This window comes from Thunnus thynnus, chromosome 17, assembly GCF_963924715.1.
Source record: "Thunnus thynnus chromosome 17, fThuThy2.1, whole genome shotgun sequence".
NCBI classification, from domain to species: Eukaryota; Metazoa; Chordata; class Actinopteri; order Scombriformes; family Scombridae; genus Thunnus; species Thunnus thynnus.
In genome coordinates, this window is record NC_089533.1 from 2,224,348 (window position 1) to 2,243,025 (window position 18,678).

General features: G+C 35.4%; 1 protein-coding gene and 1 long non-coding RNA gene across 27 annotated transcripts in view; one reads left to right on the forward strand and one right to left on the reverse strand.

The window, feature by feature from the left end:
• Positions 1-5,602: 5,602 nt before the first annotated feature.
• Positions 5,603-8,475, reverse strand: LOC137168371 (uncharacterized). The gene is made up of 3 exons (XR_010924270.1): positions 7,632-8,475; positions 5,856-5,936; positions 5,603-5,768 (listed from the first exon to the last, which is right to left on the reverse strand). It is a non-coding gene; the product is annotated as an uncharacterized lncRNA (long non-coding RNA).
• A 1,852-nt stretch (positions 8,476-10,327) lies between these two features.
• The window catches only part of LOC137168212 (interferon-induced very large GTPase 1-like), a 65,472-nt gene continuing 57,121 nt past the window's right edge, over positions 10,328-18,678 (forward strand). For 4 of the 26 annotated variants that reach the window (XM_067570730.1, XM_067570731.1, XM_067570732.1 and 1 more), the window contains exons 1-6: positions 10,946-11,129; positions 11,915-12,016; positions 12,157-12,203; positions 12,563-12,674; positions 14,208-14,333; positions 14,449-15,030. In XM_067570730.1, the coding sequence (XP_067426831.1) occupies positions 11,932-12,016; positions 12,157-12,203; positions 12,563-12,674; positions 14,208-14,333; positions 14,449-15,030 (952 nt within the window). In that variant the 5' untranslated portion in view covers positions 10,946-11,129; positions 11,915-11,931. Of the gene's footprint in view, positions 10,360-10,945; positions 11,130-11,914; positions 12,017-12,156; positions 12,204-12,562; positions 12,675-14,207; positions 14,334-14,448; positions 15,031-15,557; positions 15,599-16,485; positions 16,604-17,944; positions 17,992-18,340; positions 18,455-18,678 lie in introns of those variants that run through there. The other 22 variants (XM_067570722.1, XM_067570725.1, XM_067570719.1 and 19 more) reach the window with 17 other exon arrangements.

The window sequence follows — 18,678 nt, forward strand, 5'->3', positions numbered from 1 at the left end:
TTGTGATCTTGCTTACTGTTTGCTGTGTGACATGTTGGCTCAGTCTATAACATTGCTGTCTTACAAAGGATTCGATCCCACCTGCTTGGTAAATTTTCAATACTATTCAGCTTCCAGGGGGCGCTAAAATAACATTAAAGCATGACATTTCTTCGATTCTGTTGTCTTTAATGAAATGAAACTTGGTAAACAAGTTTTTCAAAGGAATCTGTATGATGTATTGAAGCATGGCACCAACAGCCCCACCTCATTAGTGAAACACCACCATACTACTTATTAACTGCCATATCTCTTTCATGTAATATTCCATGGTAACCAAATCCAGCAAAGTTGAACACATGGGGATGCTGAACAAGCGTTCAATACCATTTCACCTGTAGGTGGCACTAAAAGACTTAAAAATGATTTAAAGATTTAAAAATGTGTGAGAGCTGTTTTCTTCAGAAAATGCACATGCAAGTTATTATTTCCCTGTTTTTTGGCATCTATCTACTTCTGTATTGTTTGTCATGCAAAATTAGTTTAAATGCCAAACTGTACATCTTCTTAAGGAGGTGTATGCTATTAGTTTATTGTAACTTGTAATTTTTCTATTAAAGTATTAAAATTTATAATGGAAAGTCTATGGGAGGAATGTTTTAAAGTTGATATCTCAAAAACTAAGAGTGCTAAACTATTCAAATTTCATGTTTTACATTTAGTCTAATAACTCATGAATCATAAGGCCTGGCAAAACAATATTTGCACAGTGTATTCCTTGGATGAAACTGATTCAACTGATATAGGCCACACCCATTTGCACCTGGAAAAATTTTGGACTTTGGGGGGAGAATATTTTGCTTCTGTTGGCACATATGGTTGTGCTCATAAGTGGCAGAATTTGTGAAAAATTGGCCATTTGGAAAATATGACAGATCGTGCTTAAAACTTTTATTTAGGGTTAGTGGTCAGGTGAAGCCATTTATTTTCACATAATTGTGCTCTTTTTAAATCATAATGATAACTGAATTCACCCAAATGGCCCTGAAAGTTTACATACATAGAATGTATGTCCTGATAATATACACACATGTTGACACACACAGGTTTAAATGGCTATGAAGGGTAAGTTTCCACATCTGTGACTTCTTTGTTTGCAATTAGTGTCAATGAATTTCTCAGCTCTTAAGAGACCCCTGCACATTTCATCCAGGGCTGCTCTGACTTTACTGGATACTGAGCAATGGAGAAGGCAAAAGAACTGTCAAAGGACCATTGAGAAAAGGAAGTTGAACTTTATAAATCAAGAAAAGGATATAAAGAGATATCCAAAGATTTGAAAATGCCAATCAGTAGTGTTCAAGCTCTGATAAAGAAGTGGAAATTAGGAATTAGGGGTTCTGCTGACACCAAGCCACGGTCAGGTAGACCAACAAAGATTTTAGCCACAACTGCCAGGAAAATTGTTCGAGGTGCAAAAAAAAAACCCAACACATGCAACTTCAGCTGAAATACAGATTCCTCTGCAAAAACGTGGTGTGGCTGCTTCAAGATGCACAATAACGAGGTACTTGAACAAAAATGGGCTGCACAGTCAAGTTGCCAGAAACTGCACCAACGCCACAAAACATCCCACTTACAATCTGCAAAACAGCACCTAGACAAGCCTCAAAACTTCTGGAACAAAGTCATTTGGAGTGATGAGATCAAAATTGAACTTTTTGGTCACAACCATAAACACTATGAGTGGTAAACATCTTACAAATTCTGCCAGGTTATGTAAACTTATGAGTACAACTGTATTTTATCTAATCTTTACCAAAATTGGTACATACCATATTTAGAGGACCCCAAACAAAACTTATGTGTTTGTTTTTTGGTATCACTTACCATTTGTCTGTAATTGGTTACCAAACTTTTCAAGGCATGGCCTGATGCACTAAAGGGACCACAACTCTTCAATACTGAATTGGATTGCAACCAAATTTGGGAACGTTGTGCATACAGCCACACTGCATAACTGTAATGTTTGATACAATTCTACCCACAGGGGGCACTACTGTAATATTATAACATGATATTTCTGCAATTTTGTTGCCTTTAATAAAATGAAACTCAGTACACAAGTTCTCCATAAGAAACTGCATGATATACTGAATCATAGCACCAACAGACCCACCTTGTGGCCATTAGTGAAACACCAACATGCTGTTTATTAACTGCCATATCTCTTAAATGTAATATTCCATGGTTACCAGATTCAGCAAAGTTGTACAGATGGGGATGCTAAACAAGTCTGTAGCGTTTGATACAATTTCACCTGTAGGTGGTTCTATAATTTTTTTTAAAAATTGCTACTGGAGCAGCAGCTTGCAGACGAAGAGCAATTCAAACGACTGAAAGCTCACAGTTAGGCTCCCCCTGAGGCTGACAGACTCCACATTAGTGAGTTCACTGCATCCTTTTCTGACACTGTAGAATTTTTGTATCCAACAATAAACTTGAGAATGAACTTTCTGTTTTCCTCCTGTGACGATGACTGTGTTGTGTGTCTGTTTTTTTGGTCAGACTTTACAATGACTCAGCAGGTTTCACCTGCAGCACTATGAATATACATGATGCTCTGGCTCCAACCTCTCAGCAGTTTCTGCCAAATGTAGAGAAAAGTTTCAGCCTCCATCCAGAGTTAGATGATGCCTACACACCACCTGATTTTAATGGTTTATTAAAACACACTTTCTCTGTGTGAGGATACGTCCCATAGAAACACCTGAACAATCACTTCCATCTCTTCTCTATTTCAGATGAAGATTTGACACAATGGATAATATAACAAGCTTTTAAAATACAACACATTGTTAAAGATGAAACCAGTGGTTTCCAACCTTTTTGTCTTTTGACGTCTTACAAAAAGCAGTGTGTAGTCGGGGTCACATTTCACATGTCTATGAGTTGTTAACAGCTCCACCAAATAGTGATTTTTCCCTCTAAACTTCTCACATGCTTTCATTTCAATAAATGTTCAAATGATCCAATATTTCAGCAAAAATCAAAGATTAGAGAAAAAGTCCAAAAACTGAAAACAGATTTGTGTATCAGAACTTTGTTTGTTCTTCTTTCCTCCCCCATTAATCATCTCACCACCCCTCAGATTTATCTGCTGACCCTTTGGAGGGGCCCGACCCCTAGGTTGGGAACCACTGGACTAAACTAGCTAACTGTATATAAAGTAGTGTAAACTAGCTCCACCTCCAGCAGCTACAACAGTAACATGCTGCTCTAACACTGATGCTTCACTATTAATAATCTAATGATGTCATATATAATAATATATCAGTCAGAGGGACCAAACCACTACTTTTACTGCAATACTTTAACTACATCAAGCTCATAATACTTATGTACTTTTACTGCAATACTTTAACTACATCAAGCTCATAATACTTATGTACTTTTACTGCGATACTTTAACTACATCAAGCTCATAATACTTATGTACTTTTACTGCGATACTTTAACTACATCAAGCTCATAATACTTATGTACTTTTACTGCGATACTTTAACTACATCAAGCTCATAATACTTATGTACTTTTACTGCGATACTTTAACTACATCAAGCTCATAATACTTATGTACTTCTTTTCATGCAGGACTTTTACTTGTAATGGAGTATTTCTTTCTGTATTGGTACTTTTACTTCAGTAAAGGATCTGAGTACTTCTTCCACTGTCCATCACTGAGACTCTGCCACTACTCCATCCTGATGGATCCCAGTTCAGTCAACCTTTAAGTCCGATTCATCTACTGTAATTCCATTCTTTACACCTGAACTACATATTGCAGGCTATTTGGTCTCATAAGGGGACTGTGATTTATGCTCTTAAAATTAAGTAATTAAATGGTTGTTTAGTCTCATCTTCCCAGAGCTCAAACTGGATCACCAACTGGGCAAAGCTTGAATCTTATTTTGAATCGTTGCTCAACCTTCAAGGACAGGTTCTCAGTTTTTCAACTGTGTGTTAAACCAGCAGTCAGGTGTCCATATGAACAGTGAAAGAGGTTTTCCTCTCTGTAATCATTCCTCCTGTTCATACTGGCTATTAAAAGATCCTTCAAATGTGCTTTCAGTGTAAAAAAAAAATCCACAGTGTGTCCACACAGTCATTTTTGTGCAAAGATGCATAAAAATGCAAAAAAAAAAACAACACCCAACTTTTGTGTAAATCTGTATAAACCGTTTTAAGATCCCAAAATCACTGCAGCAAAGTTGCTTATGGTGTAACAGGAGTGCATATGAAAAAGAGCAGTAAGCTAAGATTAGGAAGACAACTTTTAAAAAGCTGAGATAAAACTTTTTTTTAACTAAATTTGTGCCTCTGTAAGTGTTAGACGTCTGACTTCTTAAACATTTTCTTAAAAAGAGTAACCTTTGATCATGACTGTAATGAAAAGGATTCAAGAGTAGTAACTGTTTTATTTTTGGTAGGTCTAGAGGAAAAGTAAGTTTGTAACCTGTTAGTTTCTTTTATAAATTAGATGATTTTTTTTTTTTTTTTTTTTTTGAGTTGTGGTAACTGTTTCCAAAACATATTTTTGTGAGTACTTGTTCCATATTTATTACTCATGACAATGTAATCCTCATCAACTTCAGCTCATCAGTTTAGATATCAGGAACAGCTTAAATGAATGATTAACTGCAACTATTATAACAACAAAAAAATATTATAAAAATAAAAAACAGTAAGATAAAAATATTTATATCTTTATTGCAACATCCAGGAAAATATATTTACAATTTTAGGATCTTTACAACGTCACAAACATGATACGGACAAAAACATATCAGTATAAAAGTGCTGTTGTATTTTTGCTTCACTATGCAGAGATTAGATTTATATACGTACATTCAAAATATGTAAACATTTATACGGAAGCCCTGAAAGGGAAGTGAGAAGAAAAATATTTCTGGACATGCAATTTCTAAGTCTGATCTAAATTATTTTTTCTCTCCTGTGTTTATGACTTAAGAACAGGTGAAAAAAAGGTTTTGCCAGGATGATTTTTCAACGTTTTTCTTTTGTCTGTAAAAATGGGTGAAAAGTTTTGGCAGGTGAAAAAATTTTTTTTTTGTTTGGATTTCAAGTGTTTATTGTTGTAATACTCATTTCTACCCCATGTTCTAGATAGCACTGAAAGCATTCATGTTTTCTTCCAGGTGAGTTTTAATTTCTCCATACGCTCTAAAAACAAGGTGCATATATTGTGTGTTAGCAAGTTATGTAACATGTACTGTCATGACTTCCTTTTGGCTAGAAAAGTTCCACCAGTGGAACCTTCAGGTGTGCTTGGTCCCTTGAATTGTGCATACTGTATTTTTCCTATAGATTTCATCAAGAGAAAGAATGATTTATTCAGATGAAATGACTCTACTCCAATCTGCAATAATCTTATATTGTATGTTATGGCAAGGAAGGGTCTAAAAGTAAAAAACATAAAAGAGAAAATCCACTACTTAAAGTGAGAAGCATAATCATAATGTATTGAAAGAGTGAGCTGAAATTGGGTCTTTTTAATGCTTTGCATGTTGTACAATCATTACTGTGTTACATATAAAGGCATTCTAGTAAGACTAACAGCATATTCTTATTTTCTCTCTGAGAACTTTCAAGTTTAGCTCACTGCTCCAGTTTGGGACAGTTTGGGTCATACTTTATAACACCTTACCTTCGCACAGCTGATCCGGTTTGGATTTTTCCCCAACAGTGTGTAGGTCTCATTCTGCCCTCTGTGAAAAAAGACAGCATCATTCAGAGTCATAGTTACTGTTACTTAAGTATTTTATTCATTGAATAAATAAACAAAGCTTATTAACCTTACATGGCCTCCTACTTCATCGATGTGGATTACACCTCTAGGAGTTGTTGGACCCACAAGTAAAATGTTGGACTTCCCTCTGGAATATTAAACAACAAAAATGAGCTACCTGACCTCAAGGGTGATATAGAAAATAGGGGTCTGGTGACCCCAAGGAGTCATTGAGGGGGTCCCCATAAAAATGGGGAGTAGTTTAACTTTACTAATATTCTATTCACAACAAATTAGCACAATGTATAAGAATGACTATTCTGATCAGATGTGACAGTTTTCTCCCCACCTACAGTACAGACAGTTATGGAATTCTATACTACATTATATATATCAACTGTCTGTTCAGACAGTTACATATAAATTTGGGGGTCCCTGACATGAAAAGGTTTGAGAACCAACTGTATAAGTACCAATGATTCATCTGTCAACTGAAGGACTTATTAAGAATAAGCATTGTACTATAATTGCAATATTCAATAAACAACATCCAATTCTATTTCGTAAAAATGAATAATAACCTGACTAATTTATATAGCTAACATCAAAATGTATCCAGAGTGCTTATTCTCTTGTGTATAGCTATCATTAAATGTAGCCTACAAAGTTATCCTATTCCCTTAGCAAATGTCCAAATGTCCCACTCATACATTTTTGTTAAAAAAAAACTTTATTTGTAAAACATCCCACTCATAAGGGGTGAAGTGACACCGTTACCATGACTGACGTTACAGTAAACTAACTAACTAACTAACTAACTAACCTAGGTTGTAGCGGTTAGCCATGAACAATATGTTAGCCTGCTAGCTAGTGGGCTAACAGCCAATGTCAGTGTAGCTAACGCTAACAGCAGATTAGTGCTGATTAAAATACAGCCAAAATAAAGACATGACAGTAATGTTTAATAACTTGCAAACACACAATATATGTACCTTGTGTTTAGAGTGGTAAGTTGTGGCTGGAATGAGTATTACAACAAACACCTCAAATCCTGACAAAAAATAAATACATTTTCACATGCCAAAACTTTTTTTTTTACCCATTCTCACAGATGGAAAAAAAACAACCTTAGACTGTGTGTAAACTCACTCAGTAAATTCTATTAGATCCTCCAGAATATCCTCTATACCGGATTGTACCATTTCTTTGCACTGCATTTGGACAATCAGCTTTCTCTGTGACAGCCACAACTCAGTGGCATGTCCTGCCTGATGATACGAAGAGCTGCAGTTCCATCAGTACGTTCAAAACCAAATTTAAAAATCTGCTAAAAACTACTCAGCTCTGTAACCACTGACTAGCCATTTTAACTTAACATAATGTTAATGGTTAAGATCTCTGCAGAGATGCCAGGTTTGTGTGTTTTCTGTGAAAAGTGAGTTAAGTATGATAACGATTGATAAGCTGGATATGGGGGATACTCAACTTGATTACATGGCAACCTCCAACTTCAAACTGTGTACGCATTGATGACTGGAGTCTGTGATGGACGGTTGTGAATATGAAACTGGTAGTTTCATGGTTTATTTACCATTTATTAATGGTTTAAACATTTTAAATGTCACACAATTGAAAACAACTTCACTGGACAAAACTAACATCAGCTGATATTATATTTAAATATCAGGTGTTGCGTGTTGTTAAGTAATTTGCGATCATTGCTTAGACATTTCATTTGATTAAACAACTCTATTACTGCAGGAAAATAAGAAAATATGCCTCCTAAAGCGAATTGAGGTCCTTTTCAAGGAAGAACCAAAGTCTCATTGACAACTGAGCTTACCAAATAAAACTGTTCTGTAGTCAATCCAAACACGACTTTGCACTCCACACGATGACACAGATGAAGACGTAGACATGGACAAAGACACTACATAGTTGGAACTAGGAGAGGCTGCTGTAAATGGAGACAGAGAGAGAGAATACCACCAACAAGGACCCCTTCATTTCTTCTTCTTATCTTCACAAAATAACTCTTCTGTTAGCTTTCTAAGTGCAATTTCTCCTTTGGAATGTTGGTAACAGTGGCAGGTAGCAGGTAGCAGTTCACAGCTAGCTAGTTGTTTTGTTTTAAAAAATATATCCAAAGATGATATTTCCTCTTCTGTTCTTGCTGAATTATACTGTTACCTCTTCTTTAGAGCGTTTTCTGAAGATTATTTGAAGGTTATTTTGCAAAATGTCCCACTGCTTAGATCCAAGTTTGAGATGTATTCAGGAGCTCATCTCTAAAGCAACTCTCTCTCATTCCAGAACAGCGAGATTGTTTGAGATCAGTTTTAGCAATCCCATCTAATGCTGGCCTTACACCAGACGACTTTTCAAATGATTTCACTGTCACAGACAAATTTCTAATGTGGCAATAAAATCATGAGTTTTACCATGTTCGTTTTCATGATCGTTTTGACATTCCGATAAACTCAAACATGTATAATAGTCTTTAGTCTTGGCTCATGCAAATAGTGAAGGTGCGCTGTCCCCAGCAGCAACTGGGAAGCAGCATAGTTACTGTAACGACCGAAAAAATACCGTCACACACACGATAAATTTTGAATGAACAGTGTTATGAGTCTGTGTTTAATTTGGCTTGCATCTGATCCACCAACCAGCACGTATTTTACTGAGAAATTTTAATTTTTGTACCTGTTCTCCTCTCATTCCCACCGTCTTCTCCTCCTAAAATACTGCAGCAAACCAACGGAGGCTGGTGGCGAGTTGAGCGAACAAAATCCAAATTGTAAAGTTTGTACGGAAATACAGTTTATCTTTATCGATTATACTGATGCCGAATTGACAAGAAGACTGTCGACATATGACGCCTTTTCTCTTGTGTTTCTAGAGTTATGTGTTTTTGGAATTGCTAATGTCATATTTCTTTAAGGGAGTTTGGCAGAGATCGCAGGAGCGTCAGTTTAATTCAAACTACTAATATGTATATTTATTAATGTTTTGTCACCACTACAGAAACACCAGGTAACTGCTAAAGTATGATAAGGTTGTGTGACGTTGACTGCTGTTAGTTATTGGTTTGATTAATAGTTTACAGCCTAATAATGTGTGTTTGTATTGATTACTGATGGTGGCTGATTGTACCCAGCTTCTAACAGCAGTATGCAGTAAATGATTGTGTGTTTTTAAACTACTTTCCTGATTAAACATGATGTAATTGATGGTGTTATTAATGAGTCCTGATGAAACCTGAAAGTTCAGCATTCTTGTTGCCCTTTAGCTTCCCTTTTTACAAGTTACATTAACATTTATTCATCCTGAAAAAGCTAATATTTCTCTGTATGTTCTGACCTCCTCTTTCTGTCAGCTGCTGTGTGTCTACAGTGTATTTACTGCTTTTCCACACATGATTGAATTATGAATGATTGACATAATTAACATTTTCTTTTGGCTGGTTTTTCAGAACAAACCGATGCACACACAAGAGCAGCTTCTGTTTCTGTCTCTCCATTGTTCAACCATTTTTCTTCTTGCAAATTTCACCAGGAGCAGGATGGGAAATAATCTCAAAAGGAATCTAGTTGTAGTCTTGCAAATAGTGACCCTGCAAGATACCCAGTCTTTGCAAAATCTTAGTCTGTGACTAAAAGGTCAGTGACTGATGTCTTTAGATGTGAGAGGGTGTCAAATTTTAGTCTTTTAAAAGTCTTTTAGTGTATGGTAAGCATAAGAATATATTTAAACCCATAAAACCTGACCTTGTACCTTTATTAACTGTGTTTATTGCCTTTCTTACATTGTTATGTGAAAGCCAAACTCCACTAACAGATTCATGTTTTTTTAGTGTTATTAGTACTGTTACGAGGTTTCCGGGAAATCCTGAGGTAGAGCTTGTTGTGGATATTTTGAGCGATGGTCAGCACCTCGGTGGAGAGAAATGGACACGAGCCTTTGATGTCTTGAAGCTGAAAATGTTTATTGAAGTACTTGGCCAAGGAGAATTGAAATAGCAAACATTGAAGTCATTTGCAACTCGGATGCTGTCTCTTTCTGTTCTGCCCCTGAAGGTCTTAGTCTTTATCAGCCTACAATATGAAAAATTAGTCTAATTGGTTCACTACATTCTAAACAAGGAACTGCATTTTACCCGTGTCAGTTTAGGTCACGTTGCATGGAATTTCAGCAGTTTTGGTTCGAATGTCCATGGCAATGCTGATATACCCTCTATCAGAGAGGTTTCTGCTTTCCCCAAAACATCACAGACAGCTGGAGTCTTAAGGAGAGGAGACAATGTCCCCTTCCTGCTTAAGAATTACAGTGTAACCCAATTTGTAACCCCTAAAGATGGAAAATTCCATAACAGAGCTGTCCTACTTTCACTTTCCCTTGTTATAATTGATTTACAAGAAATACACATGCTGAACTCTTCACCATGTGAAAAGCGGAAAGGGGATGTTTGTGAGGGATACACCCAAAGATGACGGATATATATGCCCATGTGTTTCCATTTGATAACTGTTATCTACTGGGAACAGGCACAGCTATGAAAACACGAAACAATGGTGAGTTTATTTAGCATTGTTATAGTTGTTTTGTGTAAAGACCTCTGGGAATCACTATGACCTGCAACATACAATGAAATTATTCCCAATTTAGTTGTACCAGTACAATACATACTGATTCATACATGTAGGTACATGTGAAGTTATGAAGTCATAAAGTAAGGGGGTAACAACCAGTTGGAAGTTTGAGGGAAGGTGGAGTAGTGTGTTCTGCAGAACTTTCTAAAGCTGTGATTTCATTTCAAAACTTCCATGGAGGGTGCAGACCAACTGCACCCTCCAGAACAACTTTCCTTAAACTTACTTGTGTGATGATTTTTTAAGATTATATTTATTTATAGATTTTCACAATAATGGTTACAAGAAAATAACTAAGTAATGTGCTAACCAACTATCTGCTGTAAGAAACTTTCAAACCTTACCTCAGATCTGTAGCTTTGTCCTTATTTCTGTTTGTTGATTTGGGAGACACAATTCAAGAGTTTCATGACAGAGCCACAATGATGCTCAAACCTCTTTAAATCATCTCAAAAACCTCTGCTTGTATTATTTTGATTAAACTCCTGACTTTATGGTCCAATTTTCACTTTCCCTTGTTGTCACTGATTTACAGGAAATGCACATGCTGAAGTCTTGCCTTGTGAAAAGCGGATAGGGGATGTTTGTGAGGGATACACCCAGAAATGAAGGATATATATATTCCCATGTGTTTCCATTTGATAACTGTCATCTACTGGGAAGAGGCACAGCTATGAAAACACAAAACAATGGTGAGTTTATTTAACATTGTTATAGTTGTTTTGTGTAAAGACTTGTGGGAATCACTACAGCCTGCAACATACAATGAAATTATTCCCAATTTAGTTTTACCAGTACAGTGATTTTTTTCTCTATTCTTTTAATGTAGATATCATGTCAATATATGTTTAATGATAGCAGTTGTGAAGTATGCTTCTAGTCAATACTAATACTAATTACTAGCATAATTAATCTGGAAGGTAAACAACAGATTTTGAGGTACACATTTCAATTTTTCAGTGATTAAGACATGTACTTTGAATGTAAATAAGGTGCCAGAGTCTATAAAAAAGAATTATAATAGAGCTTGTTTATCAAAAAAAAAATCTGGGGAAGAGTGGACCCACCTACAGAGGTCCAGGCTAAGCTCTGAGTGTCGTCAAATCCTAGAAACATCCCTGGCTGACAGAAATTTTATTACAAAAAATCATGTTGGACAAGCTGTGGCTCATATACCTTGTAATTAATGTTCATGTCTTACTGATATGCCTAAAATAATAACTCAGCTCTTGGTCCACTCATTGAAAAAGGAGACAGGAAAAATGGAAAACGATGTTTCTTTTCCACATCGCAAAATTTGGACTTTTCTCACCTTCAGTGAAATATTCAGCATGTTCACCAAGATGAGTTATATGTTAGATATAGTACTTGTCTTTATCTAATACTCTGTCCAGTCAGCTTGAAAGGCAATTCACACCTACAGAAATGTTTTATTTCAGTATTTGTGTTTGTGACTTTGTCCTGTTATTCTGTAAAGAATGAGGAGCAGATAAGATGGAGGCAGAAGACAATGACAACACAGCAGCCGGAGGAGAGCCTGAAGTTGAATTTGAAAATCCACCTGTGGCAAACGACAAAGGTAATTTAAAGTTTTGAAAATAAAGTTCAATAAATCTATATAAATTAAATATGGGATAAATTTATATGGGATAAATCAATAACTAACCAAACATTATGATTTTGAAGCTCATCATGTGTTTTCTGTTTTTCCTACATTAGCCTGCACTGCTGTCGAGGAGTTAGAGAAGAGTGAGACTGAAGCCGAGGTAAAGGCATTATTGTCATCATCAGACAGCTGCATTTAGGACAGTTCCAAGTTCTTTCTATCCAAAACCTTTATTCACAGGAAGTTTTTTTGGTAGCACATCTGTACATCTATGTTTTCAGAAAGATATGAGATACTTTATTCTATTTTCATCTTAAACTGAAAAGGTTTTAACTCAATGACTCCCTTAACAGACTTTATTTTTGTTTTATCACTCTCTTAAATGTGACAACATTGCATGTTGTTGATCTTCAACTTGTTATATTATCTCTATTTATCCAGATGCTGTTTTCTTGGTTTCATGTTGTCAGTGGGTCTAACCTGAGGAATTTATTGTAAAACAAATCATCTGTTTTGTAGTGTGATCCAGTGAATGAACCCAGTGAAGCTGAACACTCAGAGAGGAACGATGAAACAACATCAGGAGAGTCTGACATCACAGTTGAAGTACCAACTGCATCACATAAGAAAGGTGAATATGGCAGAAAATAGCCATACAGATTTTAATTTTATAAACAAGTGAATATCTAATGTTGAACATTAAATACCTCTGAATTTACAGCACTGAAATATTTTAATTTCAAATTCATCTATCTGAATTTCTGTGTTCTGAATTCCTCTCTTTGGAGTTTTCAATATTGAAATTCAAAACCATTTCCAGTGTATATATAACTATTTATTTAGTGTATATATATTTTAGGGTTCAAATTCAGAAGGAAAATTCATGTATCAATAGGCCTATTCAAAAACTATTTAGTCATGTATTATTTCTGACCATCACAAACACCTACAGAAGAATACAGAAGCATGAGGAAGCCTGTTTGTCCTGTGGATGTTAAAATCCACAACTGCAAGTGACAGTATGAAATGAAATATGTCCTCATGAAAAGTATTCATATCTGTAGGAATGTCTGCATTCAAATAGTTTTTGGTTTTATGGGGAATTATGAATTATTATTGTGCACCACTTCAATATGAAATTATTCGTCAGTGACATAACTCATATCAGATAAGAAAGGTGAATATGGCAGAAAATAGCCAGACAGACTTTAGTTTTATAAACAAGTGAATATCTAATGTTGAACATTAAATACCTCTGAATTTACAGCACTGAAATATTTTAATTTCAAATTCATCTATCTGAATTTCTGTGTTCTGAATTCCTCTTTTTGTAGTTTTCAGTATTGTCTTTTTAAGGTTAAGTGACTGAGATACAAGCACAAGAAAACATCGATAAGTTCACTTTAGTTACATACATATTTATTACTAATACTACAGCTACAAGTACTAAACACTACAACAATTTACAGACAAGACATTAGAGGGAAAGGGAAACTGGTACACAAGGTTATGGCTAGTGAATGATTTAAATGCATGATGCAGAGGTATCTATTGTGTAGTTGGTATGAGAGACGTGATAAACAGATGAGATGACTGTTAGCTGATAAGCAGTGAGTCAAATCAACGGTACAACAGCTTAGTTCTGAATTGCATATTAAAGTGACAAATCATGAAAGCATCAGGGTTTAAACAAGTTGTCAAAGGTTCTGTACGAATACTTGCTTGCTCCCTGAGGTGGCTTCTCGCAGTGTGTGGGTACTGGGTTGGACCCTTTTTCTGTGTATGTGCACAGTGAGCAACCTTCATAGGAATGATTGGGGTGATATCTTGGAACGCAGTATCCAGTTCTTCTTAATAGATCCATCTTTAACCAAGGCATTTTGAGCAATCTCAGTCTCAGTGACTTAATGTGAAGTTTTACATCTAAATTGAGCTAGATGAATTTTAGGAATTTGAACATAATTTCTTGAATATGTGACATCTAAACATATACATATACTGGAAATTAAGTTTCTGAAATTGACTTTTGAACTTTAAGAACATCAGGAATGATAATAATAAAACAAGTTTTTCAGATTATATTTAAGTCACGTTTCAAACACCGTGGAGAATTATGAAAACTCAATAAACAATATCCTCACATTTGGCTACTTTGACCATTCAGCAGGAGAGGCTGATGACGTCAAAGAGGTCCACAATGAAAACATCAGTGACATTAGTGAGCAGACTGCAGGGGAGAGCGACAGGCTGGAGTGCACAAGTCAGAGTGTTGCAAGAGAAATCAAAGAATGTAAGAAATACTTTAATCCATTTCCCTATTTTGTATTGTATTTCAGAAAAATGTCAAAAAAGTGTGTTGCTTCAGTGATTGCAACATTATGATATTATTCTTTATTGTGTTTCAGTGACAACTGATCGTACACTTGTGTTAGTTGGTGACACAAATTCCATTGAGATTGGATCGAACAACCTCCTACTTGACCATGATGTGCAAACAAATGAGGAACAATTTTCACACAAACTGTATGATTTGTTTGGTCGGCGCATATATGTCATCAACATGCTTGGTCTTCAAAACATTGACAAATTCCCATTAAAGAGGGGAATCCATGCCTTTCTCTTACTGTTACAAAATGGTCTGCATATCAGCCAGTATAGTTCAGGAGTGCAGTGGCTAGAAAAAACTTTTGGAAAAGGATCACTTCCTTATTTACTGACAGTTGTCACTCATAAGACAGATGAAAAATGTGACAGTGCATTGACAGAGTTGGAAGCTAATAGTGGTGAAAAAAGATACCTTACATGTAACAACAGTATGATGGATGTAAATGAGATAATAGCATTATTGAAGAACATAGATGACTTGGTGTCTGAAAATGATCCACACTGCTACAGTGGACTGATGTGTGATGACAAAGACCAGCTGGACCACAAATCCCAGGAAGAAGAGAGGATCAATTCCTCTGTGTCTCAGCAAAATCAAACAGGTGAGATTTAAAGGAAAATTGTGCTTGAATACAACTTAAGTTTCATTTTTGTGAGTTTGAAAACACTGAAGTCACAACAAAATTGTTGCTGAAATTGTGATGTTACAAACAGACTAAAGACCAAAACTACAAAAGGGTTAATTTTGTTGATGTGAAAAAATATTTTATTTTAATAACAATATAATTTTATTTGTTCTGAAACATAAATTTTAAGATTGTCTCCAGAATGTTCTGTATCTGTTACTGTAAACTTATCAACAAGTCTTGATAAAGCTGCTTCAAATTGTATGTTTCATAGATGTAAGCCTTATATTACTGTTCACATGGCCAACACATAAATCTGCCAGTTTATTATGGGATAAATGGGTATAGATACCCTATACTCTGTGCAGGTTAAGTGGATTAGAAAATAGATGGATAAAGGTTGGACATTGTCAAAGTTTAGTAATCATGCAGCATTAAAAACTCAACAATAAAAGTAAGATTAAAATCCACTGTCCAATCTGCTTTTTCCACATTCCCTCCAGTAGATGAGTCGGAGAAGAATGCATCTGCAATCAAGCTAAAGGTAAGCTCTTACACCTTAATTTACAAATTAGATGCTATAGAAAGTGACTTCAATACAGTTCATTTTGTAAATTAATAATAATAACATTTAGAAAAAAAGATTTTTTTTTTTAGGTTTAATGTATACAATATGTACATTTAAACACTCAGTACACATTCCTTCTCCCAAAGCAAAAAGGAAAAAAAGCTAAAAATAAAGTCCTTCAAAAGTGTGACTTTCCAAAAAGTCACAAACAAGTTAAATTTGTGTCTGTCATTTTAACAACATAAGTAAATCAATCCAAAGCAAGACAGGCTTCAAGTTCCTTGGTCCATATTCCTATAGAAGGTATGTCCACGTTTTTCCAGAGAAGTGCAAAGTCAATAAACATGATTGCTGTAAAGTGACAAGTCTTCATTTCAAATTCCAAATACACAGAGTTTGGCTCAAAGAGGAACTGCTTTAAATAACAAAGATATCAGACCTTATCCTGTCTTATGAGCGGGTGTTAATTCCTCAATTTTGGCCAATACTGGGGTTCTGTCCAAAAATGAAGAAATTGAATTTGTAAATTACTTAAACTATAAATATTACTCTTTTTGGAATGTCGCACTTCTCACACAACTGGTTACTCTCTGCGTATAATCTGAAATTTAAAATTGTTGCTATATTTTTGCAGCCAATCACTGATGTATGGCATTTAAGACCATCTACTTTACTGTATCTACCCTCGGGTGACGATTATAGCATTTCTAATAGTTTTAAACCAGGTTTTAGAACTTTGCATGGTACATGGACAGACGTGACAGCTCAATGTTATTGTTGGATACAAGTGATTGCTCTGTTCTCCTTCTCTGTTGTGATGACCTGGTGAACTAAAGGGTAAATAAAATCATCTGTTTTCTTAGTGTCATCCAGTGACTGAACCTGGTGATGCTGAACACTCAGAGACGAATGATGGAAGCACAACATCAGATGGAGAGCCTCAGGACAAGTCTGTGAAAACATCTGCACCAAATGAGAAAGGTAAACATTTAATCAAGTTTTGATTTTTTAATTTTGACATGGATGTACAGTAACATGGGTTTAATTCATATTCATATTTTAAAGAGTAACTATACCCCAAAATGGTTTTTAAATAATAAACCTTTAATTATGTCTCAACTCTGATAGAATAAAACAATCCTAGTCATTTTGTCAACACTTAATCAAGTTACATACATTAAAGTATTCACCTGTTAAAACTGGGCTCAATGTGCCACTTAATGAAGTGAGCAGAGGCCACTAATTTTGAAAAGCCCCTGCTGCATCAGTGGAGTGAATTTCCTGAGGGGGGCTCCATAATTCAGTACTAATGTCTGTCTGAACACAGCTTTAGAGATTTCTTCTGGCTGAGCCAGCTGACTTCCTGTTGGCTCCTCACAGACATGAATTTTATTGTATCACATTCTGATAATACAAAAAGTAATTTCAGGATTTTTTTTTTATTGTTTATAATCATTACTTTTGTATGGTTTTATATGGGAAAAAGTATTTTTGGTCCAGTGGGCATCATGTGATCCTGCAATATTGAGTGCATCCTCTAAGCCAAAATCACCATATAGCGCAACGCTGTTGGTGGGGGCTTGGTACAAAGAGGACTGTACTAATGTCATCAGAGAAAAAAATACATAATCAGTGTAAAAGAAGATTATAAGGTGTTTCGGATCAGAACTGACCCTGCTACAGTCCAAGTTAAAGTTGTTTTGTCCACTCCAACATACACATCTGCTCTGTAGATCACTTGTCCTGTGTTTTCCTTTGAGAGAAAAATCAGAGACTGAAGGGGTAAAACTTTTATTTTTGGTTTCATGATGGCACCCCTTTTACATTAATTCAATGGATTTAACTTCCATACTACTTAGATAGACAACTTGTTTTCATACAGCCAATCAAATCCTCACATAAAGCAGTAAAGTCAGCGTTCTGTCATAGGTTGACTTGTAGCTACAGCACAAGTTTGTTACTACTACTACTCTCTCATATCGCTGCCAGTGTTTGAACAATCCCACCCACTCTGGTAAAGGGAGGGACCAAGCAGGATTACACAATACACTCACTCTTTAATTGAAACTTTTCATGGCTATTTCAGTCTCATCTGAACCCTTTCAAGAAAAAAGAAAACTAATCAAACTAATAATTCAGAATTAATAATAGAAACCAAAGTACATTGATTCAGTAGTACACTGCTCTGTCCCTCTGGTAATGCAGTTTAAGTTTTTGCAATTTTAAGTTTTGAAAATAAAGTTTAATAAACCTCAGGTAGCTCACTAACCAAACATTATGATTTTGAAGCTCATCATGTGTTTTCTGTTTTTCCTACATTAGCCTGCACTGCAGTCGAGGAGTTAGAGAAGAGTGAGACTGAAGCCGAGGTAAAGGCATTATTGTCATCATCAGACAGCTGCATTTAGGACAGTTCCAAGTTCTTTCTATCCAAAACCTTTATTCACAGGAAGTTTGTTTGGTAGCACATCTAAGTTTTCAGAAAGATATGAGATATTTTATTTTATCTTCATCTTAAACTGAAAAGGTTTTGACTCAATGACTCCCTTAACAGACTTTATTTTTGTTTTATCACTCTCTTGATCGTGACACCACTGCATCTTGTTTATCTTCAACTTGTTATATTATCTCTATTTATCCAGATGCTGTTTTCTTGGTTTCATGTTGTCAGTGGGTCTAACCTGAGGAATTTATTGTAAAACAAATCATCTGTTTTGTAGCGTGATCCAGTGAATGAACCCAGTGAAGCTGAACACTCAGAGAGGAACGATGAAACAACGTCAGGAGAGTCTGAAATCACAGTTGAAGTACCAACTGCATCAGATAAGAAAGGTGAATATGGAAGAAAATAGCCAGACAGACTTTAGTTTTATAAACAAGTGAATATCTAATGTTGAACATTAAATACCTCTGAATTTACAGCACTGAAATATTTTAATTTCAAATTCGTCTATCTGAATTTCCAGTGTACATATAACTATTTATTTAGTGTATATATATTTTAGGGTTCAAATTCAGATGGAAAATTCATGTAACAGTAGGCCTATTCGAAAACT